Genomic DNA, 25,951 nt, shown 5'->3' with positions numbered 1-25,951 from the left:
CTGCGAAAAATGTTCTAAAATTGCTCATCAGTCCATGAGAAGGCACAAGGCTTATTGTATGAGAAGACTGTGGTCGACCGCGATGTAAGCTTGTTATCTAGAAAAGTGATAAAAAACATCGCATATCTGTCTTTCTTTCAGATGTGTGTATTGTATGGAATAATGAGTGACAGGTGTGTGGAGTGATATGGACTACGAAGGCAATTGGACCAGTGGTGAAGTGGAAATGTGCAATCCGGCAGACATAGTAGCAGACAAGAGCAGCAGTGGCCACAGCAGCCTCAGCTTCTCAACCAGCGACTCCGCTCCCTCCTCCTCCCACTCGCCACAATTGAATGTGAGTGACAGAGTTGGAACTAGTGTAACCACCTCCGCCCCTCCTCCTCTGCGCCAATGTCAGTCGGAGGAGGAGTGGAGAAAGGAAGGAGAGGACAGAGAGGGAGGAGAGCATCAAGATGTGCAGCATGAGCAGGAGCAGACTAGCATGGAGAGGGAATCAGACATGGCTGGTGCGGGCTCATCTTCAGCAGCCGCCGCATCAATCGCCAGACCCCTGTTCGGTCCAGTGCAGCAACCTAAACAACATGCTATCATTTCAAGTAGGAGAGCTTCATGTAAACAATAGCAATAAAAGCTGTCAACATTTTGATTATTTCCGCAGTTTTTAATAGATGTTTTATTCCCTATCCAGCCTTTCAAAGCAAATGATTGTATACTTTTCGAGTTTATTGGTCCGACTATCGAAGAATGTGACAGACATTTTCTGCAAATTTATTGATTTTGTGAGCTCAAAAACACAATTATTTTCACATGCAACGATTTTTTATGGGGGTTTGAAATTTTGGCTACTTTCCCAATTTGGGATCAATAATGAGCGAAAGATTTGGTTTTATTAATTCTTAAGCGAAAATTACATCATTCAAGTTTGAATTGAGGCAAATGCTTTGCTCTGATTGAACACATTATCAGCGCCAAAATATATTACTTTTTATCGACGCGGTGTTCCGAGTGCCATTCAACGTCGGTGAAAACAATTTTTGGTTCAAAACTTGATGAAAAGTAAAAAAAAAATCATCGACGTTGAATGGCACTCGGAACATTCAGGGCTTCGCCTCGATTACGAGCAGACTTTTTAAATCTTAGCATTTTGTTTACTGAGACATATCGGGCCAACAGTTAGATATTGATAAACACCATTAAGTAAATAAAGCTTGTTAAGTTCAGGGTGCTGTGTTTAAGAAGAGCCCTTGGAGCAGGGAGTTTGTGGTCTGCAGAACTTGGGCAACACCTGTTTCATGAATGCAGGCCTCCAGTGTCTCATCAACATGCCTGCCATCTGTCAGCATTTCCTCAAAACAACCTCCTCATCATCCTCCTCTTATTCAGATGTGAAAGAGGTCAGCTGAATGTCACTAAGATAAATGAAATACGGGATCACCTAATTCATGATCCCGCTGTCTAATTCATGAGGAAGTCACGAAGTTTGCACTGCTGTCTTATATTTCTTTCTTCTAAAGTGTTGAGGCATTTTTATTTTAGTGTTGAAGATAAGTGTGTTGAAGATAAGAAGAATTAGACAATAAAACTGAGCAAGAAGAAGTTTTATTTGGGGTTTTGCAAATTAGACGACAAGCAAATTAGACGATCAGAAACTAACTGATTTTAGACGATAACTTGCTGGCAAGTTGCGTGAAAAGTTGCTTGCAGACTTAATTTAACTTTTGGTTGAGTGGTTGTCCAGTCACAAATTAGTTTATTATTGCCACAGTTTATAATTAACGCATTTCGAAAATATACTATACTTTTTTGATTTGATGTTTAATTAATTAATTAACAATAATAAATTTGATCACTTCTGTGATAGTATACTCTTCATAGCTTGGTAACTTCATTCTAAACGAAAGGTTTTGTTGGCCCCGTTCTTATCGTCTAAATTCACAGGAATTCTAGAAATTCAATTTCTTATCCTTCAAATTCAATTTCTAGGCACCGTTTTATTTCTCAGGAGATATTAATTATAAACAAAGTTTATTTAAATCAAATACCTCTGAGAGGACGCGACTTAGGGTTCTCACGGCTATCCTTTAAAGTAAATTGACTTGAAAAAATACGCTTTCAAATTAACAATCAATATCAGTTTTTTTTAAACAAAAAATTGTTGGAATTGTAAATAGATCGGAAAAGCTATTCAAAGATAATACTTAATTGCAGGTTCTGCCAATTGAAATTCTTTAGGCATTTAAAGCTCTATAGGCAATCCAAGCAAGCATGTTTTTGATTACGTCTGAGGAAAACAATTTTTTTCAAGTAAAGGGTCTTTTGGTTCTGAAATTCGCTTGTCGTAGGGCCTCGTACCCAGTTTGTTTAATTGTCCTAAAGTTTTTCATTATACGTGACTGCCTCCAACATTAATTGTGCCATGTCCCTATAGGATGGAGGCCGTGCTGCAGTACCAAAGAATAAGTCAAGAAGGGTTCATTTTGGAAAATGCAAACTTAACCCCCAAATTAAGGATATCAAGCTACAAAATCTCATGATATAAGTAATGAGGTCAGCTGAGGTCCAAATCTTTCAAAGCCAGTTTTTGAAAACATGTTGTTCTCTAAGATAGAAAAATTTTAAGCTATGTACCAAATTTCACAATTAAGCTTTATTCAGGTATTTTGAACCTCTAGTGGGACGAAGTTTTTTTCTAGCAACAAATTGAGAAGCTTAGATCCTCGGTTTCAAATTGAGAAGTTATGCTTATTAGCAAAAGTCATTTTCTAAAGGCTTTTTTGATGTTGTGGTAGTTCAATTATATTTTAAGTGTAAAAGAATGAAATTAGTTTTAAGAGTCGATGAATGTAGTTCAGTCTCATATAGGTCTTGATGATTTTTTTCGGGAAAAATCTTAAAATTTGTTCAGGCTCAATTTTCTTTTTCGCGCTTTGACTTTTGATTTCGTTCTGAGTTCAGTTCATTTCCTTTTGTAAAAGAAATGCAAACTCCACCATCCAACAGCGAAAAAGTAAAGGTCACGAAAAATGTGATCGACTTTATTTTCGAAAAAGGAATTTACTTATCAGGTTTTCGAGCATAATATATATTTTACCTATTGATCCAGTTTTCTTAAAATGGGTTAAATTTGTCAAAAAATAGTCAATCATAATTTGTTACAGAAATTCAAAGAGCTTTGAGGCCATCATTTTATTTTCTCAGAGTTTCGAAATTTGAGATCGTTTCAAAAGACTAGTCAATATTTTTTTCTAGATATTTGCGTTCATTGACTCTAACTGTCTGCTGGCAATGTTCATTTATATTTATGGTTGTTTATGTTTGCCTTTTTTGAGTAAAGGTCTTTAAATTTGGTCCAGCTCAAATTGAACGATCCATGATACTTGTTGATACCTGATTGAGAGTATTATAACCATTTGATATTTTCGGCATTTATGTATTTGATGTGGCCAAATTATCACCCATTATATCAATTTTCATGTCTCATGTAATTACGGGACAGTTTCTCAGTTCTGGTAGGGTAGTATATGAACTAAGATATAGATTTCTATGAGCACTCTATTTCTATTCATAGATTTCTATGAGCACTCATTTATTTTACTGATGACTTCACAATTTCTATCACTTTGAATCCTTACCCCCCTCTTTTCATTTCATTTCCGATTTTTGATCTACCTGGTTCACACCCCTCAGTTTTGATACTCATCACTTAGCCATGTTGCAGTTAAAGCTATCATGTAAGGTGGTGACTCAAGACTACCTTGTAAGCGCTTCTATTCTTTCGTGGCGTTTTCATTAGATCTAGTATTAAAACGTAGCAGCCTCCAAAAATGCGCAATAGTTTTTAGCTGTTTTCTGTTTTATTGTTGTTTAGTTTTTTAGGAGTCAAATTTATCGACGCCATTCAGGAATCTTCTTTTGGAGGTGTGGGGAAACAAGAGGGCGGACTTCAGACCCGAGACGTTCAAGAGCTCCTTGGCTACCAGATTTTCACAGTTTGAAGGATATCGACAGGTTTGGTGTTAACCTCGTAATCGTTCACGCTAGAAAGCAATTTCTACCCCCAAAGCGCTTCAAATTTCCGTAGCTGGCTAAATGTTGATATGATATTTTGGCTCTTCGATAAGCTAAGATGGCGCACTATTGAAATAGAGCCTGTCAGTGAAGCTGCGTTTGTTATAGCATGATTGTCAAGAGTTCTTGGCTTTGCTGTTGAGCAGTCTGCACGATGAGCTCAAATTGCAGAAAAGGCCAGGTAATACTCAAGAGAGTAGTCGATTGGGCAGCCAAAGTACAGCTGAAGGAGGAGGAGGAGGAGGTATGAACAACACTGCAGTAAGTAATATGGAGGAGGACCTGGATGAAGACGAACTGAGGAAGATAGAGCACAAGAACCAGGATGAGGTAGTGTGCACTCACAATACACAATCAGCAGTGTCTCAGGCTCCCAATAGTAGTCAGCAGATGGCCATGGACTTTGAGAACCAGCCCGACCCTGGTGGGTATCTAATTCTCAGCACACTACTTCGAAATGTCAGACATGTTCATATTATGTTCCTTTGCCATGTATACGTTTTGATGGTGACTTGTGCACCAATTTATTCTATGCAATTATCCAAGAGCATTTTCCAGACATCAATTTTGTAACGAAATCATAAAGTACGCGATCTGCGAGTTCTTCCGTGTTATAACAGCGAACTGATATCAATTTTGTTTGATGTATGTTTTTGTGAAGGGATAGATACTTGACGTTGATGATTTTCAGCGGTGAGCAAGAAGCTGAATGGCGGGGTGGGGGCCGGTGATGGAGACATGGGGGAGGAGTGGGGGATTGGAGGTGCTGTGGCCTCCCAGGTACACGAGAGAACTAGACAGATCTCACCTTCTAATGTGATGAAAAAGATGAAACTGGACTCGAATGAAATGATTGACGGGGAATCCGACCATGTCTCATCGGACAATGAGAGTGATCTGGATGGATTCACCGCAACACACAAACTCACTCAGAAAGGTTTGTTTTTGTTTCAGCTCGGTATATCGATGTAAAAGCACAGCATTATGTTAATCATCCCACAGCATCCTGAATATGTAATGATCCCAAAAAACCAACCGCTCAAACAATTTATTCTTGGTTATTTTTTAATATAGTTTTTACACATGTTTATTTAGTGTCAATAAACCCACTGAAAGGCACTTATATAGGTCTTGTTTTTTGTCAGGAAAATTGATCTTTTGCAGCTTGACTTTGATTTCTTTTTAAATTTCATTTGCTAAAAGGAAGAGGCAACTGACGCTCCCCAGTTGCAAACATAAAAATGGCATGTAAACACGTCAACGACTTCTAGTTTCGAAGTAGTTTTTAAAGTTGAAATTTATTCAAAAAACAAGTCTGGATTTTTTTCAGTATTCTTGCATTCATTAACCTTGCAATCAGCAAGGGTATTGCAATCGGGTGCTTGTTTTTTTTTCGTAAATAACTTTGTTCTAAGGACGCATCTCCTGGAGCCTGGACTAACTCATATGCTTCTTTAATTATCAATTCCGGCTCTTTTCCACTTTCCAATTTAAATTTTCTTAGTTGTAAAACTTTTTTTTTGGCTGAATGCATGATCCTAATATGTAAGGTATGAAGAACAAACGTGTTCTTAATAGTTAATTTGTTAACCATAAAAAAATTTCAATACAATATGACCATGTTAAAATTGTTTTTCAAAAGTGAAATTCAAGTGTGGGGGGAGTGAAAATAGCCTAAGTTCAAATTCAACCTACCATACGCAAAGGATTGTGGTTCGAAAGCGGCTGGGACCTATTTTTTGGGGATAGAGTTTTTGTGCTTTTCCGTTCATTTTTGTCGGCTTACTTTCCGTAGCACGATGTTTTTGAAGGTTCAGCTTTCTTTAAAATTGCTGTAACACACATGATTGACGACAAACCCCGGGTGTTCGATTCCAGTCGGGGCTTGTGTTTTTGCAAACGGAAATTTTCGGGCTAATTTAGGTTTTTTCTGTCTGCTTTTTTGCCGGCTTTGTTCCCGCAGAAAGGACTCTTTGAAAATTCGGCTTATTTCTAGCATTCTGAAAGCTCCCGGCGCTTTTGTTGCAATTTTTCAATTAATTTTTTTTCAATTTTTGATTTAATATTATTATTTGGTTCTAATCAGTCATTCATTTTTATTGACCAGTTTTCTCAAATTGGGTTAATTTATCAAAAAGTGCCAATCTTTTGTTCTTTGGATTCAAAGAGCTTTAAAGTCAGCTTGTATATTAAGTGAAACTCCGAATGCGCTATGGACGCAATGTTTAACTGAACACGATGCTTAAGAATTGTTAGGAGACAATGTTTAAAAGGCTATAGAGCGTAATGGTTAAGAAGCATTCAGAGCAACCATCAGAAGATGAACTCGTTTCAACTCAAGGCTAGACACTATCTGCCTAATTTTTGTCCAAAGTTCTGGAACGAATCACTCAAAAACAGCGAAGTCTATGCTAAGAAAGAAATTTTTTGCAACCACCTTCGGTCTATGAAAAAAAAAATGGAAATATTTCAACATTTCATAGCTTAAAAGCTTGCTTAGAAAAACTAAAATTTTTCGCGAACCGATTTAGTCCGCGAAATAACTTGCAATGTTTCAAAGCTCAAATAATGCTCAAAGTTTAAAGGTTTTCGCAAACCGATTCAGTCTTTGAAATAATTTGTAATAGTTTAAAATTTCATAGCTTCAAAAGCTTGATTAGAAAACTTAAAGTTTTTCACAAACCAATTCAGTCTATGAAAAAACTTGTAATAATTCAAAATTTCATAGCTTTAAAAGCTTGCTTAGAAAAACGTCATTTTTTGCGAACCGATTTAGTCCACAAAATAACATGCAATATTTCAAAAGTTTCATAGCTTGACTAGCTTGCTTCAAAAAACTTGAAATTTTTTGCGAACTGATTCAGTCTCTGAAATAACTTCTAATAATTCAAAATTTCGTAGCTTTTAAAGCTGCTTAGAAAAATTGGGGGGCGGGGCGAGGGAAAGGAGGCAACGTTTTTTTGAATCCATCAGAAATACACTTTCTTGACCCCGCAGTAAGTGATGGTTCCTTGGTAGATGATAGATAGCATAGGCGCTTTTATGCAAGTAGCTTTCTGACTCACACGTGTTTCTTGTGGCTAACTCAGTCAGTGTTTTTTTTTGTACATTTCATTTCACCTTTTGCGAATTTATTTTTTTTAATTGATAAATCAGTCACATTTTTTACAAACAAGTCAAATTAAAAACTGCAAATCAGTCATTTGTATTCAGTTTCGTTGCGTTTATTGAAACTTCTCCGACTGTCTGTTGATGAGGAGTTATCTTGATTTATTTTTTGCTGTTTAAAGGAGCTGAAACCAAATTGGAAGAGGATGATAGTGTGAAGAAAAAGAAAGGTGATCAGAAGCTATCTTTGAGCAGCAAGTCGAAAGGAGGCAAAAGTGTGGAAAGCGTAATCGCACAAACTTTTCAGGGACAGTTCAAAAATACGGTAAATTGTTATTAATTTTTTTTTCAGTTTGTTCAACGTCGTTTTAATGTGGCTGTTTGCAGGTGTGCTGTGCTGAATGCAATGAAGTGTCCACTAGCTATGAACCCTTCATGTATGTCCCAGTTCCATTGCCAGGGGCTTTGGACAAGGCTTTCCAAGTGGTGCTGATTCCCAGAGACGCCAACATGAGCAAAGTGAAGTTGATAGTGCGTGGAGTGAACAAACATGGCACAGTTTATGACCTGAAAACGAAGTTGTTCCAAAACTTGAAGAGTAGGAAGGACTTCTCTCTCGATTCAGATGTTCTTTTGGCAGTTGGGTCTACCGTTCAGGACTGCAAGTGTGGATCTGTGGACAGATTCTTGGTAAGAACGTTATCCTTTCTTACATTTGCTTGAATTATTTCCTGACAATGAAGGCACTCGAGTCTAATTGTGTGTTTCTGCTTAGTGTGCGTCACTGTTGGCATTATTGAGTGTATCTGGACGACGTTTTTGGAGTTGTCACTTTTTGAGATTGTTTTTTTTTTAATAATTTTCATTTGATTTAATGTTGAAGGAGGATGCGAATAAACTCTTTCATCTGCCGGAGAGTGGGAAAGGAAGTGGAGGTGCAAATAGCAAGAATGTTTGCTTCTTTGCCTTCTGTGTACCCGAGTCAGCGGCCACTGCTTCGACTACTGGTACTGTTGAATCAGTTTCGGATTCTACTACCTCGTCAGCTGCAACGGGTGATGTAGAGAGGGGTCAGGAGGAAGGTGGACATAGGTGGGAGGAGAACACGGAAGAAGAGGAGCACGGGGAGAGGGAACCCGACTCAGAGAGGGAAAGGGAGGGAGGAAGTTGGGAGCAGCCGTCAAATCAGAATCAATCTGCCTCTCAACCCCATTCTGCAATGGAAGGTGGCTAAATTGTTCGGAAATTGTTATAGTGTATCTTCTGAATCAACCAAGAAGAGGAACTTGATTCTGAAATTTTTATCAATTCGTTAAGAAGCCTCTTCGAATTCAGGTTCTAAGATAATGCTCGGTACCATTCGCGATTTTTTGGGAAGTGTGTTAAATAAACCTTATTGGTTATGTGGTGGTGTCTATTGGCTATTTAAGTGTAAATAAACGTAGTGAAGACAGTCAAAAGTCTGAAAAGTTGTTCGCGCTCAAGTTTGGTTTTAAATGGTTTAAGTTTCAGGTTTTTTTATACGAGCGCAGCATAATACGATCTAACTTTTTTCCATCATAAGACGCAAATGAAAGTGCTACTTGTGGTGGCACTTATGAATCGTTAGGCTGTATTAGCAGTATAATGCCAAGTGCTTTGACATTTGATCAGTAATGAGCTAACCCAGTTATTTTTAATTCATCAATTGAACCGACAGAAGCTATTTGTTTCATGCTATATTAAAATCCCATTTCAGAAAATTTCCAACTCGATATATTTCGTGAAACTTTTGAAATGCATAATTTAGACACAGTTTGGTTTAATACATTCTAATTTATTACATGCAAAGTTAGTGTGCTTGCTGTAAGTCTGTTAAATTCCAAATTATTAAATACAAAAGTTTTTGTGCACTTTGAAGCCCACCTTCGGCGCTTTCTCGCTCGTGTCTGCTTAGCTGCAGTGTTCGCCTGTGTTTCAAATAAACTTCAAATTCGTTTGCTAAAAAGAAGGCGAAGTATGCTCTTCAGTTAAGAAAGTGCAAGTGGCACAAAAAATTTTTAAAAAATATTCGAATGATGTCTTGGTGTCAAAAATAGATAGGTTCGAAAACATAAATTTCAAAAAAGACATGAACTTCCAGAATATTTTTGTGCAATTTTCATATGACTGTTTCGTTTACGAAAGAATGTAGCGAGTTCGTACGATATTCAAGAGTTTGGTTTTTACCGCTGAAATTTTCATGGAAAAAAATGAATTTTCGTATTTTTTTATTTCATTAACGGGCGTTTTTTTTTGTTAGAATCTTATTTATCAACTTTTCATATTTAATAAGTTTGATGTCTTTGGGATGTTTTTAAAGATGTTAAAAGTTGTTATATGTTTCTGGAAGATTTTTCGTTACAATTTTTCAGCTATTGCAGCATTTTTTGAAAACTTTGTTTTTCAATTTCGTTGTCCATTTTGATCTTAGATTATAGCAAGCAACAGATAGGGACAGTCTGATTTGGCAGAGCGATGTGCTGTATGCTAACTTTTCGTATGTCAATGGGTCAAAATTCTTATTGTGGTTATGTTGATTTTTTATAAGAGTTTTTAACTCTCAAATTTGATTATTCGCAGTTTGACAAAGATTTAATGTTCCGACCATTTGAAAAATGTGGAGGAACTTTGTATTCGTGTATTAGTTTTTTTTCTTGTTTTCCACACGCAAAATCAGGTACCATAAATCAAAGACATTGAAAAATATTGAAGAAAAACCAGGTTGAAGTTTTTGATTTTTGGTCTAACTTTGAGCTAATAAAGTTAGTCAAAATAAGGTGTACATGCTTACAGAAGCTTATTTCAGCTAGTGTTAGCCGTAAAAACTTAATTCTATTCGAGTAAATTTAATTTTCGGAGTTTTTTTAGCGCCAATTTGGTAATCAAAAAAAATTATGCAAAAAATAGGCTGTTTTAGCAGTTTTTTGTTTTGTTTTTCTTTTTTTCACAGAAACTGTTTTCCAATTGCGCTATTTGTCCATGACTGTCTAATGTACCTATTATCTTTTTTTTTGTTCAGATCTTACTATCACACCACACAGAAAAAATGACATTAATTCGAAAAAACAAATGTGTATTTGTTAAGACAATGGTCGGAACATTTTGTGCTATTTGTACAGTAACCGACTATCCTTGTTTACACTAGCGATAAGCAGGCGTTATAACATTATACGATAGACTTTAGAAACTAGGATAGCAAACCATTTGACACCTTTGAGCTAAATGGAGACGCTTTTTCTGTCACTTGATTATTTCAAGAAGATTATTCCAAAAGAGTTGTTCACTCTCAAGTTTGGTTAATTGCAGTTTGCTTAAGATATATTTACACTTTAGCAAGCGTTATCAAAATATAATATAGACTTTAAAAACTAACATAACAAATCATTTGACACCTTTGTTCATTCAATATCAAAAAAGGGGGTCTGGTCAGTCCATGCATGCCTGCGAGGTCAAGGAACTTTTGTTTGAATCAGCCCTGTTTTTTTTAATGAAAAGTTTCTTTTTAAGAAAACTTTTATCTGCGTCTTTTTGTCGACTGAGTTCCAACAGCCTAGAATTTGCATATGGGTTAGAAAGTTTCTTATTATAAATTGCTTTCAACGTACTCTTGTTTTGCGCGAGTAGAAGCGTTCCATGAAATTTTGCTGAATTTGATATTTTTGAATTTTTATGCTGTCTATTTAAGAGAACCTTTGGAGTTTTTTCGTTTTCCCGTGCATTAGTCTTTTTTTCAGAAATCATTTAATAGTGCCTTCTCTTAAAGTTTTTGAAGTTTCATTAAGAGTCTTGAACGCAGTCAATTATAGGTCTTGGTGATTTTTTTTTGTTGTGTTTCTTTCAGAAAAACAGTCTATAAATTTGTTCACGCTCAAATTTGTTTTTTTGCGGTTTGTTTTTTGATTTTTTTTCAAGTTTTGTTTTCGAGTTCAGTTTTCAAGTTTTTGAAAGCAAGGTAAACTCCACTATCGAACAGCAAAAGTGAAAAGTTCACAAAAAACCTGATCAATTTCTAGTTTCGAAAGTGGATTTTCTTTTTCAGATTTCACAGCGGAATGAAAAAATTAGCTATTAATCCAGTTTTCTCAAATTGGGGTAATTTTATCAAAAAAATTTTAGTCATAAATGGTTCACAAATTTCGAGTTTTAAGGTCATTTTTTACAAAAAATTTTTCAGTTTTTTCTATTTTTTGCATTCATGACCCTTTTCCAACTGTGTTGGCTATGTTTATTCTTTCTGATTGCAATAATTTGAAAAAAGTTATGTATTTGTCAGTTAACTAGGCGTAAAAAATGTTCCGATTTTTAGCTTTCACCTATGTTTGATTGGCCTGATTTGAGTTTTATGATATGGCAAGTGAGCTTGTATTGATAATAAGTGTTAGAGAATGGCTGGATCGTACTTCTTTATGGCTGGATCGTACGTAATTTTTTGTTTTTTTTTTGAAATATGAAATATGTTTATACAGTAAATAGGCATGGAGCGGTTAGCCGAAAATTGAAATTTTAACCGATTAAAATAATTTAACGGGTGAAATTGCTCAGTAGAGGTTAATACTGTAACAGATTGTTTTCTTCATAAACCTTTTCCCAATTTTACGATTGAAAGACACTTTCATTTTTTTTATATTTCTTGAAAAATTTTTATAAATCATCAAAAATCCAAAAAATCTATTGAGCTTGATTTTTTTTTCACAAGGATTGACTAACTAACCCTAAAATTAAAAAACTTAGGCAATTCGGTATACTGTTTTTGAGCAAAAAAAGCTTCTCTTGATTATTTGATTTTTTTTCCAGAAAATCAGGAATTTGAGTGTTTAACCTCTTAATTCAACTCGGTTAAAACTAAAAAATTAGACGCTCCATGACCTAAAAATAAGTATTTTAAGCTGTAGTTCTGCTTTCTGAGAAATGTTTGTAGCTCATGTGGTTCGAAGCTTGGCTTTGTCTCTGTGTGTTAAGCTTGATTAGTTTTCATTTTCTAAAAGGAAGTCGAATTACGCTCTCAAATAGTGAAAGTGCAAATTGGCGCTAAAAAATTTTATCGGCTTAAATTGATTTGAAATTTCCTAACGGAATGCAAAAATTACTTATTGGTTTAGTTTTGTTTTCAAATAGGGCAGGGGCGGATCGATTTTCAACAAAATTTCCAAAATTTTGACGATTGACGACCTTTTTTTTTTTTTAGGTCGACCAAATTGATTTTTTGAGCTCTCCCCAAGCACTGTTTTGACCCTATTATGTGCGCCGCATGCAAATTTTTGAAAAAACAGTGAAAAACCGTTTTTGGGCACTTTTTGGAAAATTTTGACAAAAAAAACGCGTTTTTTGGCACGCGCTCCCCCTCAAAGTTAGAGTGTATATTGGCGACGAAGGCGCCTTAAGAAAAATTTTAGGGTCGGTCGGCCAAAAATGGATTTCTGAAAAAGTATCAAAAGGGGGACCCCCCCCCCCCTAAATCCGCCCCTGAAATAGAGTGTTTTTATCAGAGCGCTGCTGGTCACAAAGTTTGTTGAAATTCAAAGATTAAAATTTTTGGAGCAACCGATTAATTGTTTTGGTCCCCTTTCGCTCATTGACACTTTTTGTTCAACTATCTGATTGCTATGTTGGAAATAAGGGCTTTTTTCAGTGACCAAGTGGAAACAGTGCTGCATCTGTTTGGATGAGAGATTCGAGGATGATCTGCGCATGCACAAGAGCTGTGGAGCATGTCTGTGCGAAACATGCTTCTCCAGTCTGAAAGAGAACCAGATGCAGTCGCCAGAACAGACTGTTGCCGCGGCTGCTCTGGCCACTTTAGGCCACGGTGGTGGCGATGACTTCGACATCATGGGTGCACTCGCTATGGAGCAGATCAACTCCCTTGAAGCAGCTGCAAACAATCAGCCCAGCAGTTCCAGCCAGGAGCAAGAGAAGGATAAGAAGGTGCTGGTGAAGTGTCCAATGTGCAATGTCATGGAAGACGAAGATCTGGAGTTTCCCTTTTTGGGTGAGAAAAGTATTTTTAATTGACCAACTTCCGAAATTCCGTAATTGAGTAACTGAATGTTATGGTCGTTGAAAATATTTTCTACAGGAAATGGGAAACAGACGAAAGTCGAAGACAGCGGCACAGAATCCCAAACAGGGACAGTTGGCGGAGCATCCACTTCAGCAGGAGGAGGGGGCAGAGGAAGTAGACGCATGTTGTTGAGTGTGTGCTACAGAGTGTACAGCTGGGAGAATGGGCGGATGGAGAAAGTGGACTTGCCCCGGATGGTTGTTCTGTCGGATTTGGTATCCAGACAGCATTTGATTGAATGTGTGAGGGATAATTGTGTGCCAGCGTCGCTCTCGGACTTCGCCTACTCGGTGCATCGCACGGAGAATACAGGCCTCAAGTGTCCCAGGTTAGTGGTATCTCTAGAGATCTAAAGCTGCATAAAAAATGGGTTCTTAACGACTGGGTTCTGAGTCAATATATGAGAATTGAAAGAAGTATATTTATTCTGTAAGAAAATCTTTCTGCAACTGGTATTGACATTGTCTCGCAAAAAGTAGAGTTGATTGCGGTCTTCCTCTGCGTAACCCTAAGCAGTGTTTTTTTATTTTGCAGGTGCTACAAAACTGCCACTGCAGACAACTCGGCCTGTGATTGTTCTATTCTAGCTAAGAGTGAACAGTTAGCGTCAGACCCGCTTTCGAACGACTTCGTCGAGTTCATTCCAGGAGATTCGCTATGCATCCAGTGAGTTAGCATCAAATTTGTTTCGCATACAAAATGAAGAGCTGAAAGCGTGAAATCGTTTCATCTAATGCTTCATGAGGTAAAATATTGCCAGTTGTAGCCTGCATTGAAAATGTAATGTGTATAGGTTTGACGGGGTGTCATTTGACGATGTTGCGCCTCTCTTTCCCCCAGTAGAACAGTGGAATGAGAGCGAAGGAGGAATTGGTGCGAGTAGAACTGAGGACGGAGTACTCAGTCTGGAGTACTGTCTGGATGCCTTCACTGGACCGGAGACACTAGAAGAGTGCGAGGAGTGGTGGTGTGGGAAATGCAAGGCAGTGAGGAAGGCCACTCGCCAGATGGCTCTGTGGGAGTTACCAGAGACATTGGTGATCTATTTGAAAAGATTCCACTTCCACAGTGCCACCATGACCAGCTACAAACTGGACAACCCTGTCTCCTGTCCCACCAGTCTCCAGCTGCCTCACCAGAACAAAACGAGCACTGTCGAATACAGGCTGCAGAGTTGTGTCTACCATGTCGGACAAAGTTAGTCTCCGCAGATTGTTAGCTTGATGTACGGTCTACCAAAACAGGCCTGGTCATGGGTTCATAAATAGTTACGGACATGTGTTGTTCTTAATGGTTCTAAAAAATTTTTTTTTCTTTTTTTCCCCTGCTTTATAGGTTTCAGCCTGTATTCTAACGGTTTTGTTGCCTCATTTTGTTTCATTTGACGAGCGTTTTGAGGGCGAGGGGGATAGCTTAATTTTTTATAAATCTGAAGTATTGTTGATTTTTTTGGGCTTAAAGGGTTAATTTCTGCTGTTACCGCTTGGTAAAATTTTTTTCTTCATTCTTTTGTCTTGGCATGTTTTTGTTTAAAAATTATCCTTATTCAGTTTGACAGATCTAGTTTTTTCGACATTTTCGATTTATTCGTTTTTCTTGTTTTGTATGGCTAGTATCGCCTGTATTTTTTGGTTTTTAGCAGTGAATTCGGGCCACTACACGGCCTATGCGCGCAATGCGTTGAGTGGTCAATGGTACCATTTCAACGACGAGTCAGTGCGACTGGTGGAGCAGCCGGAGCCACAGTTCGAGAGAAGCAAAGACATCTACATTCTGTTCTATCAGAGGAGTGACTGCTCATACCACATCAGTCTGCCTCCTATCACTAACCAGGTCTCCAATGCCCTTACCAGCAGACCACAGTCTGACCCAGTGCCGAATAACAGCGAAGGGGATACCCTCGGCAACCACTCAACATCTGAGCAGCAGCAGAATAAGGAGAAAGCGATGCAGCTGCAAGTGGCACTCATCCCAAAATCAGTTGCTTCCTTGTCTGAACAGTGAGACTAGCTACACTAACCAGCAATAGTTTAGAAACCTGTGACGATGTCAACCCACTCCACTCAGATGGCAAGCTAGCTAGCTGGCCACTTTTTGACACTATACTTAATTGATTGAGCGTATAGATTTGCGTAGTTGATAGAAGAGCTAGAGCTTAAATACAAAAATGCGAAACACACATGGAATCTGCATCTAGTCATATGCAAAAAAAACTACGGGAGTTATAGAAGTAAAGCAAGACTGCTCATATATCAGGGCGAAGCCCTGAATTTTCCGATTGCATTTTAAGGTCATTTTAATAATTTTTTTTGGTTGAAAATTTGACTAAGTTAGTAATTTTCAAAGCCTAATAACATTTTCTTCGAAAGTCGGAACAATTACCGGTTTGCAAATGAGTATGGTTTTTTGCTGTTTTCCAGTTGTGTGTTTTGTGCGCAACAAGCATCTGAGGAGTCGCGTTCTAATCTAATATATATATATATCTAGTTTTCCTGTTCACTACATCAATGCTATATTTCTCTAATTTGTGCTGTGCTCATACACTTTGTTTGTAAAAATTTATTTAAGCTATTTCAATGACAGCTTATATGGCCATATTATTTTTGACCCTCGGAAGACCGAATTCAAGTTTTAATTATTGTTTTTTCAAAATAGCCCGAAATGCTCGATTAAGTCAATCAGAAGCCTGCTCGTTTTTTAGGACAGAGCCCTTAGTGTTCCGACTGTCTCTTAACCAGTATCGAATAGTTTTTGGTAAAGAAATAGTTTCGAATATAAATTTTAGAAACATCAAACATCAGAGTGGAAATTTGAGTTGTTCGAAATTAATACGACCGATTGGCTCGCCTCAACTCAATTTGGAACGGTTTGTAGCGCGTGAGAAATGCTGCACATGTTCGCGTTATGCTTTCACCATCAAAGAAAAGTTTTTCAATAAACGCAAAGAGTAGTCCAGAGCAAGGCTCAATTGTCAAATTTCAAAACTCAAAGTATTCGGAATCAAAATATTTTCTTAAAGTTGAACTCAGGGACCCGATATCTTCATTTTTTAAAAAAAATTTAAGTGAATGTAATGAAGACACTTATGTAAGTCCAGTTGGTTTTTTAATGATATTCTCAAGTTATGTTTACACACTTATTACACTTGCGAAGCTAGTGTATTAGTACGAACCTTCTGTTTTTTTTCCAAACTAAATAGCAAATATTGGTGCGGCACTTTTATGGTGCGGCCTCCCTATAATGGTGGGGCACCTTTACAGCTTTTTGATAGCATGTGCTTTGACATTCAAATAGTAATGAATTAACACAGTTGATGTATTTTTACCGTAGTGAAATTTTTTAACTCAATTTATCTCGCAATTTGTTTAAATGCATAATTTATACATAATGTGCGTTTATGCTTTGCAGTTTGTTAGATACAGAGTTAGTGTGGATACCTTCAGTTTGTTATATTCCACGTTTTAATTGCAAAGTTGAGTCTATTTGTATATGGTGCTGAATCGCGTTGGCATTTTGTTCGCAAATGTAGCTGCTTTATTCGTGACTAGTGTTTGTCTGTTGTTAAGCTTGAGTGGCTGTGGGGATAGTGCGTGAGACTCAAAATCTCTTTGCAGGAGGTCGCAGATTTGAATCCTACATGTAACCGAGTTTTTTCTAATTCGAGGCTCATTTCTACTTTTTCTTAATTAACCTGATAGAGCTGATTTTTGGTCGTGTTCTCGCAATTGTTTGCGAAGCGCAGATTCGCCTGTGTATAAGTCATGATCATGTTTTTCAGGTTTGTTTTCAAAAGACTCACGGATATTGCTTGTTCGTATTCGGTTTGATTTTTGACTTCATCTTAAATCGCACTATCGAACATCAAAAGGATGGTCACGAAAAACGTGAAAGACTTAACAACTGTCTGTTGGCTGTTTTTTGTCTGTTTGGCTGGTATTGCAATCGTGTACTAGATTTTTCTCCGTAAGTAATTTTGTTCACATAATGGTCACTTTTGGAGGAATGGTAAAGTTCTTGATATTTTCAAAAAAAAATTTAAAAAATGTGTTCGTGGTTTTTCGTATTCGTGTTTTTTTTTTCGTCCTGGTTTCCGTCGATTCATTTTCCCTTTGTTTAAAAGCAGTTTGTATTATCTGGTGCGTTTTTGAGCTAATTTTCCAAAGCGTAAAAAATTTTAAAACTAGCTCAAAATTTTTTCATACGAACAGTTCTTTTTGGCTTAAGCTTTTCTCTTTACTTTTACTTCTTCTTTACATTTTTTAGAAATCTTTTCTCTTGTATAAATCCCTATATATTTCAGGTCCCTTTCAAATTAGACTAGGAGTAATGCCGTCGCCTTTGCATCATTAGGTCTGGGGTTCGCGTCTCGGGTAGATCTTGTTTTTTCAGTTTGTATGCAATTTAAAAAAATTCAGTTAAAAGTGAATGGTCGGACTTTAGTTTGTCTGCTCAAGTTTTGTCAGCTAAGTTACATCACGGATTTTGCTTGTTGTGGGCAACCCTCATAGAAGTGTAAGTGTTGTTCATTCTAGTATCAGGGGGTACCTCTATCATGAAAGATAATTTTCTCTGTTCTATTCAAAATCAATTTTTTGTTTCGGCTCAACTGTTGTCTGCTCAAAGATTTTCGATTTTGTTGCCTTTTTGTATGTTTTGTTCCGTTGCTAAATTGGTATTCAAATTTCTGACATTTTTGGATTGGAATGAGTTGCCATCGAGACATCGAAAAGTTTCAAATTTTGGTAGTCCTTGTTTTTTTTATTTTGTTTTTTCTTCATTTTTTTATTTCTGAGGTTTTCTAATTGCTTTTGTTGCATCACAAGTGGTGCAAAGCTCCGCTTCGCCTCTGTGTCAGAAAATAATGCAATTTTTTTAACTGTTTGATTTTTTTGTTCCTGGATTGTACTTGGTTAACCTTGCTCACATTTATTTTTCCAGGTTCGATATGGCTGTAGATGAGATGAAAAAAATTCGAAGGAAAGTGAGAAAACGATCTCGGCCAAATAAAAATCAGACCGTTGAAGCGAATGAAGTGAATGAATCAGACGCAGTTGTCTCTGAACAAGATCCATCTGTTATCAGAGAAGATCAAATTTCTGACGACGAAACAGAAACTTCAGGAAAGGCAAAGGTCAGCAAGTTAGAAACGAAGACTGAAAAGTCCGTAAAAGCGAAGCCAGAAGGGAAATCAGACCTCGATGAGTGTAAATTAGGAGTTTTATCTGACGACAAGTTCGAATCATTAGTTGGAAAGGTAAATGAACATACTCTAAAAGCTGTAGGAGAAATGGGATTCGATACTATGATGGAAATTCAAGCAAAGAGTATTCCTACACTTCTCGAGGGCAAAGATCTTATTGGAGCTGCTAGGACAGGCAGTGGAAAAACTCTTGCGTTTCTCATTCCAGCCATTGAACTGGTGTACAAGCTGAACCCGAAGCCTCACAACGGAACTATCTGTATCGTTTTGTCACCTACTCGGGAGCTCTCGATGCAAAGTTTTGGCGTCCTTGAAGAGTTAATGAAGTTTCATAAGATGACCTACGGGATTGTAATGGGTGGAACCAATAGGTCTGCAGAAGCTCAAAAGCTGTTGAAAGGAGTCAACATTTTGATCGCAACTCCTGGTAGACTTCTGGACCACATGACGAACACAAAAGGCTTTGCCTATCACAACTGTGCATGCTTGGTAATCGACGAGGCTGATCGGATTTTAGAAGTTGGATTCGAACATGAAATGCGACAAATTGTGAAGATGTTACCGAAGGCAAGACAGACTATTCTGTTTTCGGCAACGCAGACTAAAAAGACGGAGGATTTGGCTAAGATATCAATCAAGCACAAACCAGTCTACGTGGGCGTGGATGATAAAAGATCTGTCGCAACAGCGGAAGGCCTAACACAAGGATATGTTGTCGTACCATCTGACAAACGGCTGCTATTGCTGTTCACGTTTTTGCGGAAGAATATGAATAAAAAGGTGATGGTATTCTTTTCATCCTGCTTGTCTGTCAAATACCACTACGAGTTGTTTAATTTCATCGATTTGCCATGTGAGTCAATTCATGGGAAGCAAAAACAGGCGAAGCGGACCTCGACGTTCTTTAATTTCTGCAAAGAAGAAAAAGGTATATTGCTTTGTACAGATGTGGCAGCCAGAGGTCTGGACATCCCTGAAGTGGACTGGATAGTGCAGTATGACCCCCCACAAGATCACAAAGAATACATACACAGAGTAGGCAGAACAGCACGTGGAGTTAGTGGTCGTGGAAATGCTCTGCTGGTTCTCCGCCCCGAGGAACTGTCTTTTTTGAAACTGTTGCAGTCGGCCAAAGTTCCAGTGAATGAATTCGATTTCCAGTGGAGCAAAATACAGAATATACAAGCTGGAGTGGAAAAATTGATTGGCAAAAACTACTATTTGCACAAGTCGGCCACGGGTGCTTTCAAATCGTACGTGCGAGCATATGCAAGTCACTCTTCAAAAGATACATTCGATATTACGACACTGGACCTGAAATTGGTGGCGAAGTCTTTTGGGTTTGAGACTCCGCCGTATGTAGACATCAGCGTTGTTAGTGCGAAATCTTTCAAGCAGAGGAAAATGATGTCAGAGAAAAAATCTGGAAAGCAGAAGATTTTCAAAAACCTTTCAAAAAAATAACTCGAGGTCAAACTATTTAATAGATGGATCAAATCGTACTGTAAAGTTTTGATCAAAATTTAAAATGTACTTCGATAAACTTCTTGAATTTTGAACTACCTTGCATTCATTACACCATAATATGATTCAAAAAAATTTACCCCTGTTTTTCAGCTGAGCAAGAGTTAAACACTTGGTCAACCTAAAATTTTACTTTACAGTTCGAAATAACGTCCACAACTTTAAATTTAGTCTAAAAGTTCCGTAAAAAGCATAAGCAAAATGACAAAAGTAGGAAGAAACCCAACAATGAATTGCTGTACAAATATTGAAATTTCAAGGGAGCAAGAAATTTGAGCTTAAAAACTTCGTTTTTGTAAAATGATGAAATGAGTAATAGTTCAGGCTGGTCATTCACAACAGAGTTTAAAATTTTGTTTTCTGATCGAGTTTTTGCAAATGGTAGAATAGCACTCGCTATGATCTGTTTCTCGGCATCAAATTTTTTCATCGACACCTGAATATAATTGAAACACCTACTTGTTGCATTCAATTTTTAAAAAATTTTTTTTTCGCTTGGTACGTTGCGGCCTATATTTTATCAGCTTTTTATTTTCCTTTTTGGGCTTAATAGGCTTCTGCCTGTTCTATAACGGCTTAGTATCCTCGTATTGTTTCTTTGACGATCAAATGAAGTGTTTTGAGGCTGAGGTCGACGTATTAACTTTTCAGATGTCTAAGTCTTGTTGATTTTTTTGGCTTAAAGGGTTTCTGACAAGGTATTTTCGGCTTTGTTACCGCTTTTTACAATAGCTTCCGATGCTTATTACACATTTTTTTGTCTTGTCATGTTTTTTTTGAAAAGTAGCGCTTTACTTATTATAATAGATCTAATTTCTTTGACTGTTTCGATTTTTTTTGTTTTGTTTCGTTAGTGATGCGTAGCTCAGCTCAGTTCCTGTGTAATAAATTCATCTTACCAACACTAAAATGAGCTTGAATTTTCAGCAGTGCCGTTTAAAATTTTTGATGGCTATAGAGTTTTCGATTTTATGACGACTTTGTAACTGATATTGGTATAAAAACCGAATAGCATGGACGTGTGCTTTTATGGGAAATCCTTTCTACCATACTCATTTTCACTAAAAATGAGAACGATGCGAGATAAACAGTTGATCTAAAATTACTAAAAGTTTTAGCAAAATTTTTGCAGTATTTGTCAGAAAATTGTTGAACACTAAAGTTTCGAACAATTGAAAAATTTAAGTGGTATAATTTTTTTATATATTTATCTTTTTTTTCTGAAATCTATGTGGCAACGAGGACCATTGGCTCAGTCAAGAATTTGATCAAGTTAACAGATCTCTAAAAACTTTTTAAATATTTTACTGCACTAAATTTTGGATTTCTTGAAAAATTTCGGATACCAATTTATTTAGATCTTCAATCGTGTTTAATTCTAGACATAATGGATAATAAATTTATCCGGTCAGACCAGTCCTAATTCAACTATGTTTCTGAAATTTCAAGTCGTTTAAATGTTTGAACTTCGCAAAGTTAATCCAAACGTTTTTTTTTTCAAGTTTTGCCAAAAATAATTGAGAAACTATGCAAAATTTGTCTCTAAAATTCTCGAAGAAAAGTGTTTCAATTTTAAAATTCATGATAAAAACATTTTATCAACTGTTAGGATACAATTTGAACTTCCAAGTAAACTATTTTTTTAGTAACCTTCTAGGCATTGCAATACGCTGTAATTATGTGCCTGTGAATGAAACCTGGGATTAAATTACCATCATCATGTACCAGATTTTCAAAAAATCTATAGGTTTGTAGCAGGTAGCAGGTTAAAGTTTAAATAAATCGTCCACCGTAATTAAGTTAGGGAAAGGCTAGCTTATCAGTTCTTTGAATAATGTTCAGAAGTTTGATCAAAAATCAGTCAAGGTAAGAACAACGTAGCAGATTTAGATAAGGTAATCAAAATTTACACTTAACTAGGTAAGCGCAAAAATTAAGCGTAATTAGGTAAGCTAAAAAGGTAAGCGCAACCAGGTAAGCGAAAAATTAGTTTACCAGTTCTTTGAATAATGTTCAGATGTTTGATCAAAATTTACACAAGGTAGCAGATTTACTCAGGTAATCAAAATTTACATTTAATTATGTAAGCAAAAAAATTAAGCGTAATTAGGTAAGCTAAGACTAAGCGTTATTAGGTAAGCGAAAAAACAGCTTACCAGTTCTTTGAATGATGTTCAGATGTTTGATCAAAATTTACAGAAGGTAGCAGACTTACACAAAGCAATTAAAGTTTATGTTTAACTATGTAAGCAAAAAATTAAGCGTATTAGGTAAGCGAAACAATTAAGCGTAATTAGGTAAACTTTAAAGGGCGAAACAATTAAGCGTAATTAGGTAAACTTTAAAGGAAAGCGTAATTATGTAAGTGAAAAAGTAGCTTACCAGCTCTCTGAATGTTGTTCAGAATCAGGCAATCAAACGAATTAAGCGTTTTTAGGTGTGCTAAAAAAGTAAGCTTCATACGTTAAACGAGAAAATTGCTTACCGGCTCTTTTTTCAAAAAAATTTTATCAAAATTTACACCAGGTAATCAAAACTTACGCTTAATGAGGCAAACGAATAATTAAGCGTAAGTAGGTAAGCTAAAATTTAAGCGTAATTAGGTAAGCGAAAAAATAGCTTACTAGCTCTTTGAATGATATTCAAAATTAGGTAACCGAAAAATTTAAGAGTGATTAGGTAAGTTAAAAACGTAAGCGTAATTAAGCAAGCGAAAAAGTAGCTTACCGGTTCTTTGAATGATGTTCAGAATTAGGTAAGCCAAGAAATTAAGCATACTTAGGTAACCTAAAAAGAATAAGTTTTTATCGAATAAATTTGATCAAAGTTTACACCAGCTAGGAGATTTACACAAAGAAATCAAAATTAACACTTAACTAGGTAAGCGCAAAAATTAAGCGTATTTAGGTATGTTAAAAACGTAAGCGTAATTAGGTGAGCGAAAAAAACAGCTTACTAGTTCTTTGAAAGTTCTTCAGAAATTTGATCAGAACTTACACAAGGTAATAAAAATTTACATTTCATTAGGTAAGCAAAAAAATTAAGCACAATTAGATAAGGTAAAAAGTTAAGCGTAAGCGTAATTAGGTTAACGTAAGCGTAATTAGGTGAGCGAAAAAATAGCTTACCAGTTCTTTGAATAATGTTCAGAAAATAGATCAAAATTTACACAAGGTAGCAGATTCACACTAGATAATTAAAATTTACTTTTAATTATAAAAGCGAAAAAATTAAGCGTAGTTAGGTAAGCTAAAAAGGTACGCGTAATTAGGTAAGCAAAAAATTTAAGCGTATTAAGGTTAAGTAAAAAAAGTAAGCGTAATTGGGTGAGCGAAAAAATGGCTTGCCAGCTTTTTGAATGATGTTTGATCAAAATATACACAAACAATGGCTGGGAAGGATAAGGTTTCAAAAAAATTGTCTTTGTACTTTTAAAAATGTGATTTTGTAGGTCAACAAAATCTTCACTATTTTCTTTGTACGTTTTTGAACACTACGAGGCAGCTAAGGCAACTAATTCAGTTACGCGGTCTGCTTTAAGGTACGAAGTTTTGATTCCGATAACTTGCAAAATTGGAATTGGCTTAGGTTGGGTTTTTTACTCGACTTTTGGATCCTCGCTAAAAGTTGCAGCACAATGCTCTATACACTATGCACTGAAATTGATATATTGCTTTCAATCCATTTTTCCATTAATCATACAAGGCCATTTTTCGAACCTCGAATATAACGGCAACGCTTTGCCTTGCATCTGTGATAAAATTTGTGTTTTTAAGAAGTTTATTGGGTTACACTTGCAGATAAATAAGCTCAATTCCGAAAAAGCGTGATCGATAGCTTTTTCTTTTTTGAGAATGACAAACGTTATCTTTTGGTCAAAAGTGAAACGACCCAAACAAGTCATGAAAATAGAAAAATGATTTTGATTTCACTGTTTTCTTTCTTATCTTAGGATTGAAGGGATGTCTATTCAGAAAACTGAAGTGTAAAGAGAAAAATTCTGTTAGCTTAGACTGAAGAAAACGCTTAAGAAACACAAAACTTGTAGTTTTTAACGCTTCAATTATCCAGTTTTCTAAAAATTTAACATCTAGCATCACAAACAAGTTCAAAATAAAAAACTGGATAATTGAAGTGTTTCAAATCGCAATTTTTTTGTTTCTGAATCGTTTGAACATCTACATCATCGGATTATGGATAGACATCCTTTTAATCCTAAGATAAGAAAGAAAACAGTGAACACAAAAAATTAACATCATATACAACTTGTCATAGTGATTAAACTAGTTCACTTCTCGTTTAGCTTATGTTCATTATTATATCTGTCAATCAAATTGACAGGTAATTGACAGGTACTAACCTTCAGAGCGTTTGCCACCTTCGGTAATCTCCTATTTGAGTTGTCGCTTATGATCTTATTAGAAACGGTTGTTAATTAAAATTGGAATTTAACCTTACTACATCATCGTTTTCATAATGGCCTAGCCAACAAATCAAGGTGGGGGAAAACCCATTAGGCATCATGTCCTTTTGGCTACCTAAATGCGCGGAGTCACCAATGCAGTGGGAATTCTGGTTGAACCGATTCCAGTGGGGGATGGTAGCAAAACATTCATTGAACCCGAAAAACTTCTATTTTGCCAGTACTCTTACGGAGGCACAAATCAGGGACTGAAATCCGGAGGTGGATGGAAAACCACGATTGGAATCAGAACAAACGCTGATATCGAACCTACACTTATGTATTGGGGAGAAGGGCAGGACGATTTGCACTAGAGGAGGCCTCATTGGGAATTGACAACTACAAGATACCCGAGGGTGTTGGAGGCGATGGAAGGAGAATTTAAAAAGGAAAGGAATGAAACGTATGAGGTATTTCAATATCTGTCACGCAAGCAACGTATCGGTGAGTCGCTGGAACAGTTTCATTCTGTTCTTAGCGGGCTAGCAGCCCGGTGTGCGTTCGGAACATTGGAGTCCAGAATACTGCGAGATGTATTTATTGTAAATATGACTAACAGGGAGGCCCAAAATGAGATAAATCGCGCAACAAAAACGCCGGAAGAGGCGTATCGGATCTCGTTATCTTATGGAAGGGGAAATAAATATGCAAGAACATACGTGGCGACGAAGGGAGGCACCGGAGGATCGAGTGTACCGATGGCTGGAGGACTCCAGATAAAACCGGAACCGGTGGGCGTAATCCGAAGGGAATACCGGAACAGCCGAAGGCGCGGACGAGGACAGCCACAAGGACCAGGACAATTTCGGTGAGGGGGAATTGTAAGCGAACGTAAGTGTTACAATTTTGACAAGCCCAACTTCAACAGGGATCATCTAAACGAATGTGCTGAGAAAGGAGCAACATGCAATTTTTGTAAAAAGGTGGGCCATTTTGAGCGCACGTGCCATGCAAAACGAAATAACCGGGGACGCCAGTCATTGGGGATGATTCAGGGACATGATGACCAGTATCGTTACGAGCAAGAAGATATCGACGAAACTGTACAAGAAAGTTCGGTGGGATGGGTAAATACCCCAGCGCCCCCAAAACAGCATCATTCTTGGGACTCGGACAGTTCGGGGGATTATATAGTCACGTCAATCAGATCAAAGAACAGGACCGAGCTAAAAGTAGCAGGCGCTTAACTGCCCATTGCGATAAATGGGAAAAATACGAGCGTATGGATTGACAGCGGGTCACCAATATCAAAGTTTACGATTGGGGAGTTAAGAAAAACATTAGGCACCAACGGATTACATCTGAAGGAATTAGCACCAGAGGATCAAGACTTCCGGGATTATGGCAACAATCCGCTGAGTTTATTGGGAACGATGCAAATGCAATTAGCATCAAACGGATGGGAGACGATAGCAACTATCAAAGTGATTGGAGGAATCCGCCCTTCAATAATTGGCCGAGATCTTATGCCAGAATTGGGACTATAGCTAGTTCAAAAGACACC

At 37.0% G+C, this 25,951-nt stretch overlaps 3 protein-coding genes across 3 annotated transcripts in view; all 3 read left to right on the top strand.

The window, feature by feature from the left end:
- LOC134846008 (5'-3' exoribonuclease 2-like) overlaps positions 1 to 25,951 on the top strand; it is a 351,354-nt gene that overhangs the window by 178,079 nt on the left and 147,324 nt on the right. The window lies entirely within an intron of this gene.
- LOC134845705 (uncharacterized) lies at positions 146 to 15,899 on the top strand. Its single transcript, XM_063862757.1, has 13 exons — positions 146 to 599; positions 1,240 to 1,397; positions 3,880 to 4,011; positions 4,180 to 4,495; positions 4,763 to 5,008; positions 7,362 to 7,504; positions 7,567 to 7,869; positions 8,063 to 8,405; positions 12,830 to 13,189; positions 13,277 to 13,589; positions 13,796 to 13,927; positions 14,055 to 14,458; positions 14,901 to 15,899. The coding sequence occupies exons 1-13, from the start codon at positions 188 to 190 to the stop codon at positions 15,263 to 15,265; spliced, it is 3,627 nt and encodes a 1,208-aa protein (XP_063718827.1). The 5' UTR covers positions 146 to 187; the 3' UTR covers positions 15,266 to 15,899.
- On the top strand, positions 18,203 to 20,064 carry LOC134846398 (ATP-dependent RNA helicase DDX18-like). The gene has a single exon (XM_063863734.1). The coding sequence runs from the start codon at positions 18,207 to 18,209 to the stop codon at positions 19,923 to 19,925; it is 1,719 nt and encodes a 572-aa protein (XP_063719804.1). The 5' UTR covers positions 18,203 to 18,206; the 3' UTR covers positions 19,926 to 20,064.

The sequence above is a fragment of the Symsagittifera roscoffensis genome, chromosome 5 (genome assembly GCF_963678635.1).
Source record: "Symsagittifera roscoffensis chromosome 5, txSymRosc1.1, whole genome shotgun sequence".
Classification (NCBI taxonomy): Eukaryota; Metazoa; Xenacoelomorpha; order Acoela; family Convolutidae; genus Symsagittifera; species Symsagittifera roscoffensis.
This window is presented reverse-complemented; position numbering and strand designations above follow the sequence as displayed.

Bases quoted from the DNA above. Each gene is read 5' to 3' on its own strand.
- LOC134845705 (XM_063862757.1), top strand. From the start codon at position 188: ATGGACTACGAAGGCAATTGGACCAGTGGTGAAGTGGAAATGTGCAAT. The intron at 1,398-3,879 runs GTCAGCTGAATG...TTAGTTTTTTAG, and splicing joins CTTATTCAGATGTGAAAGAG to GAGTCAAATTTATCGACGCC. The intron at 13,190-13,276 runs GTGAGAAAAGTA...TATTTTCTACAG, and splicing joins TCTGGAGTTTCCCTTTTTGG to GAAATGGGAAACAGACGAAA.
- LOC134846398 (XM_063863734.1), top strand. From the start codon at position 18,207: ATGGCTGTAGATGAGATGAAAAAAATTCGAAGGAAAGTGAGAAAACGA.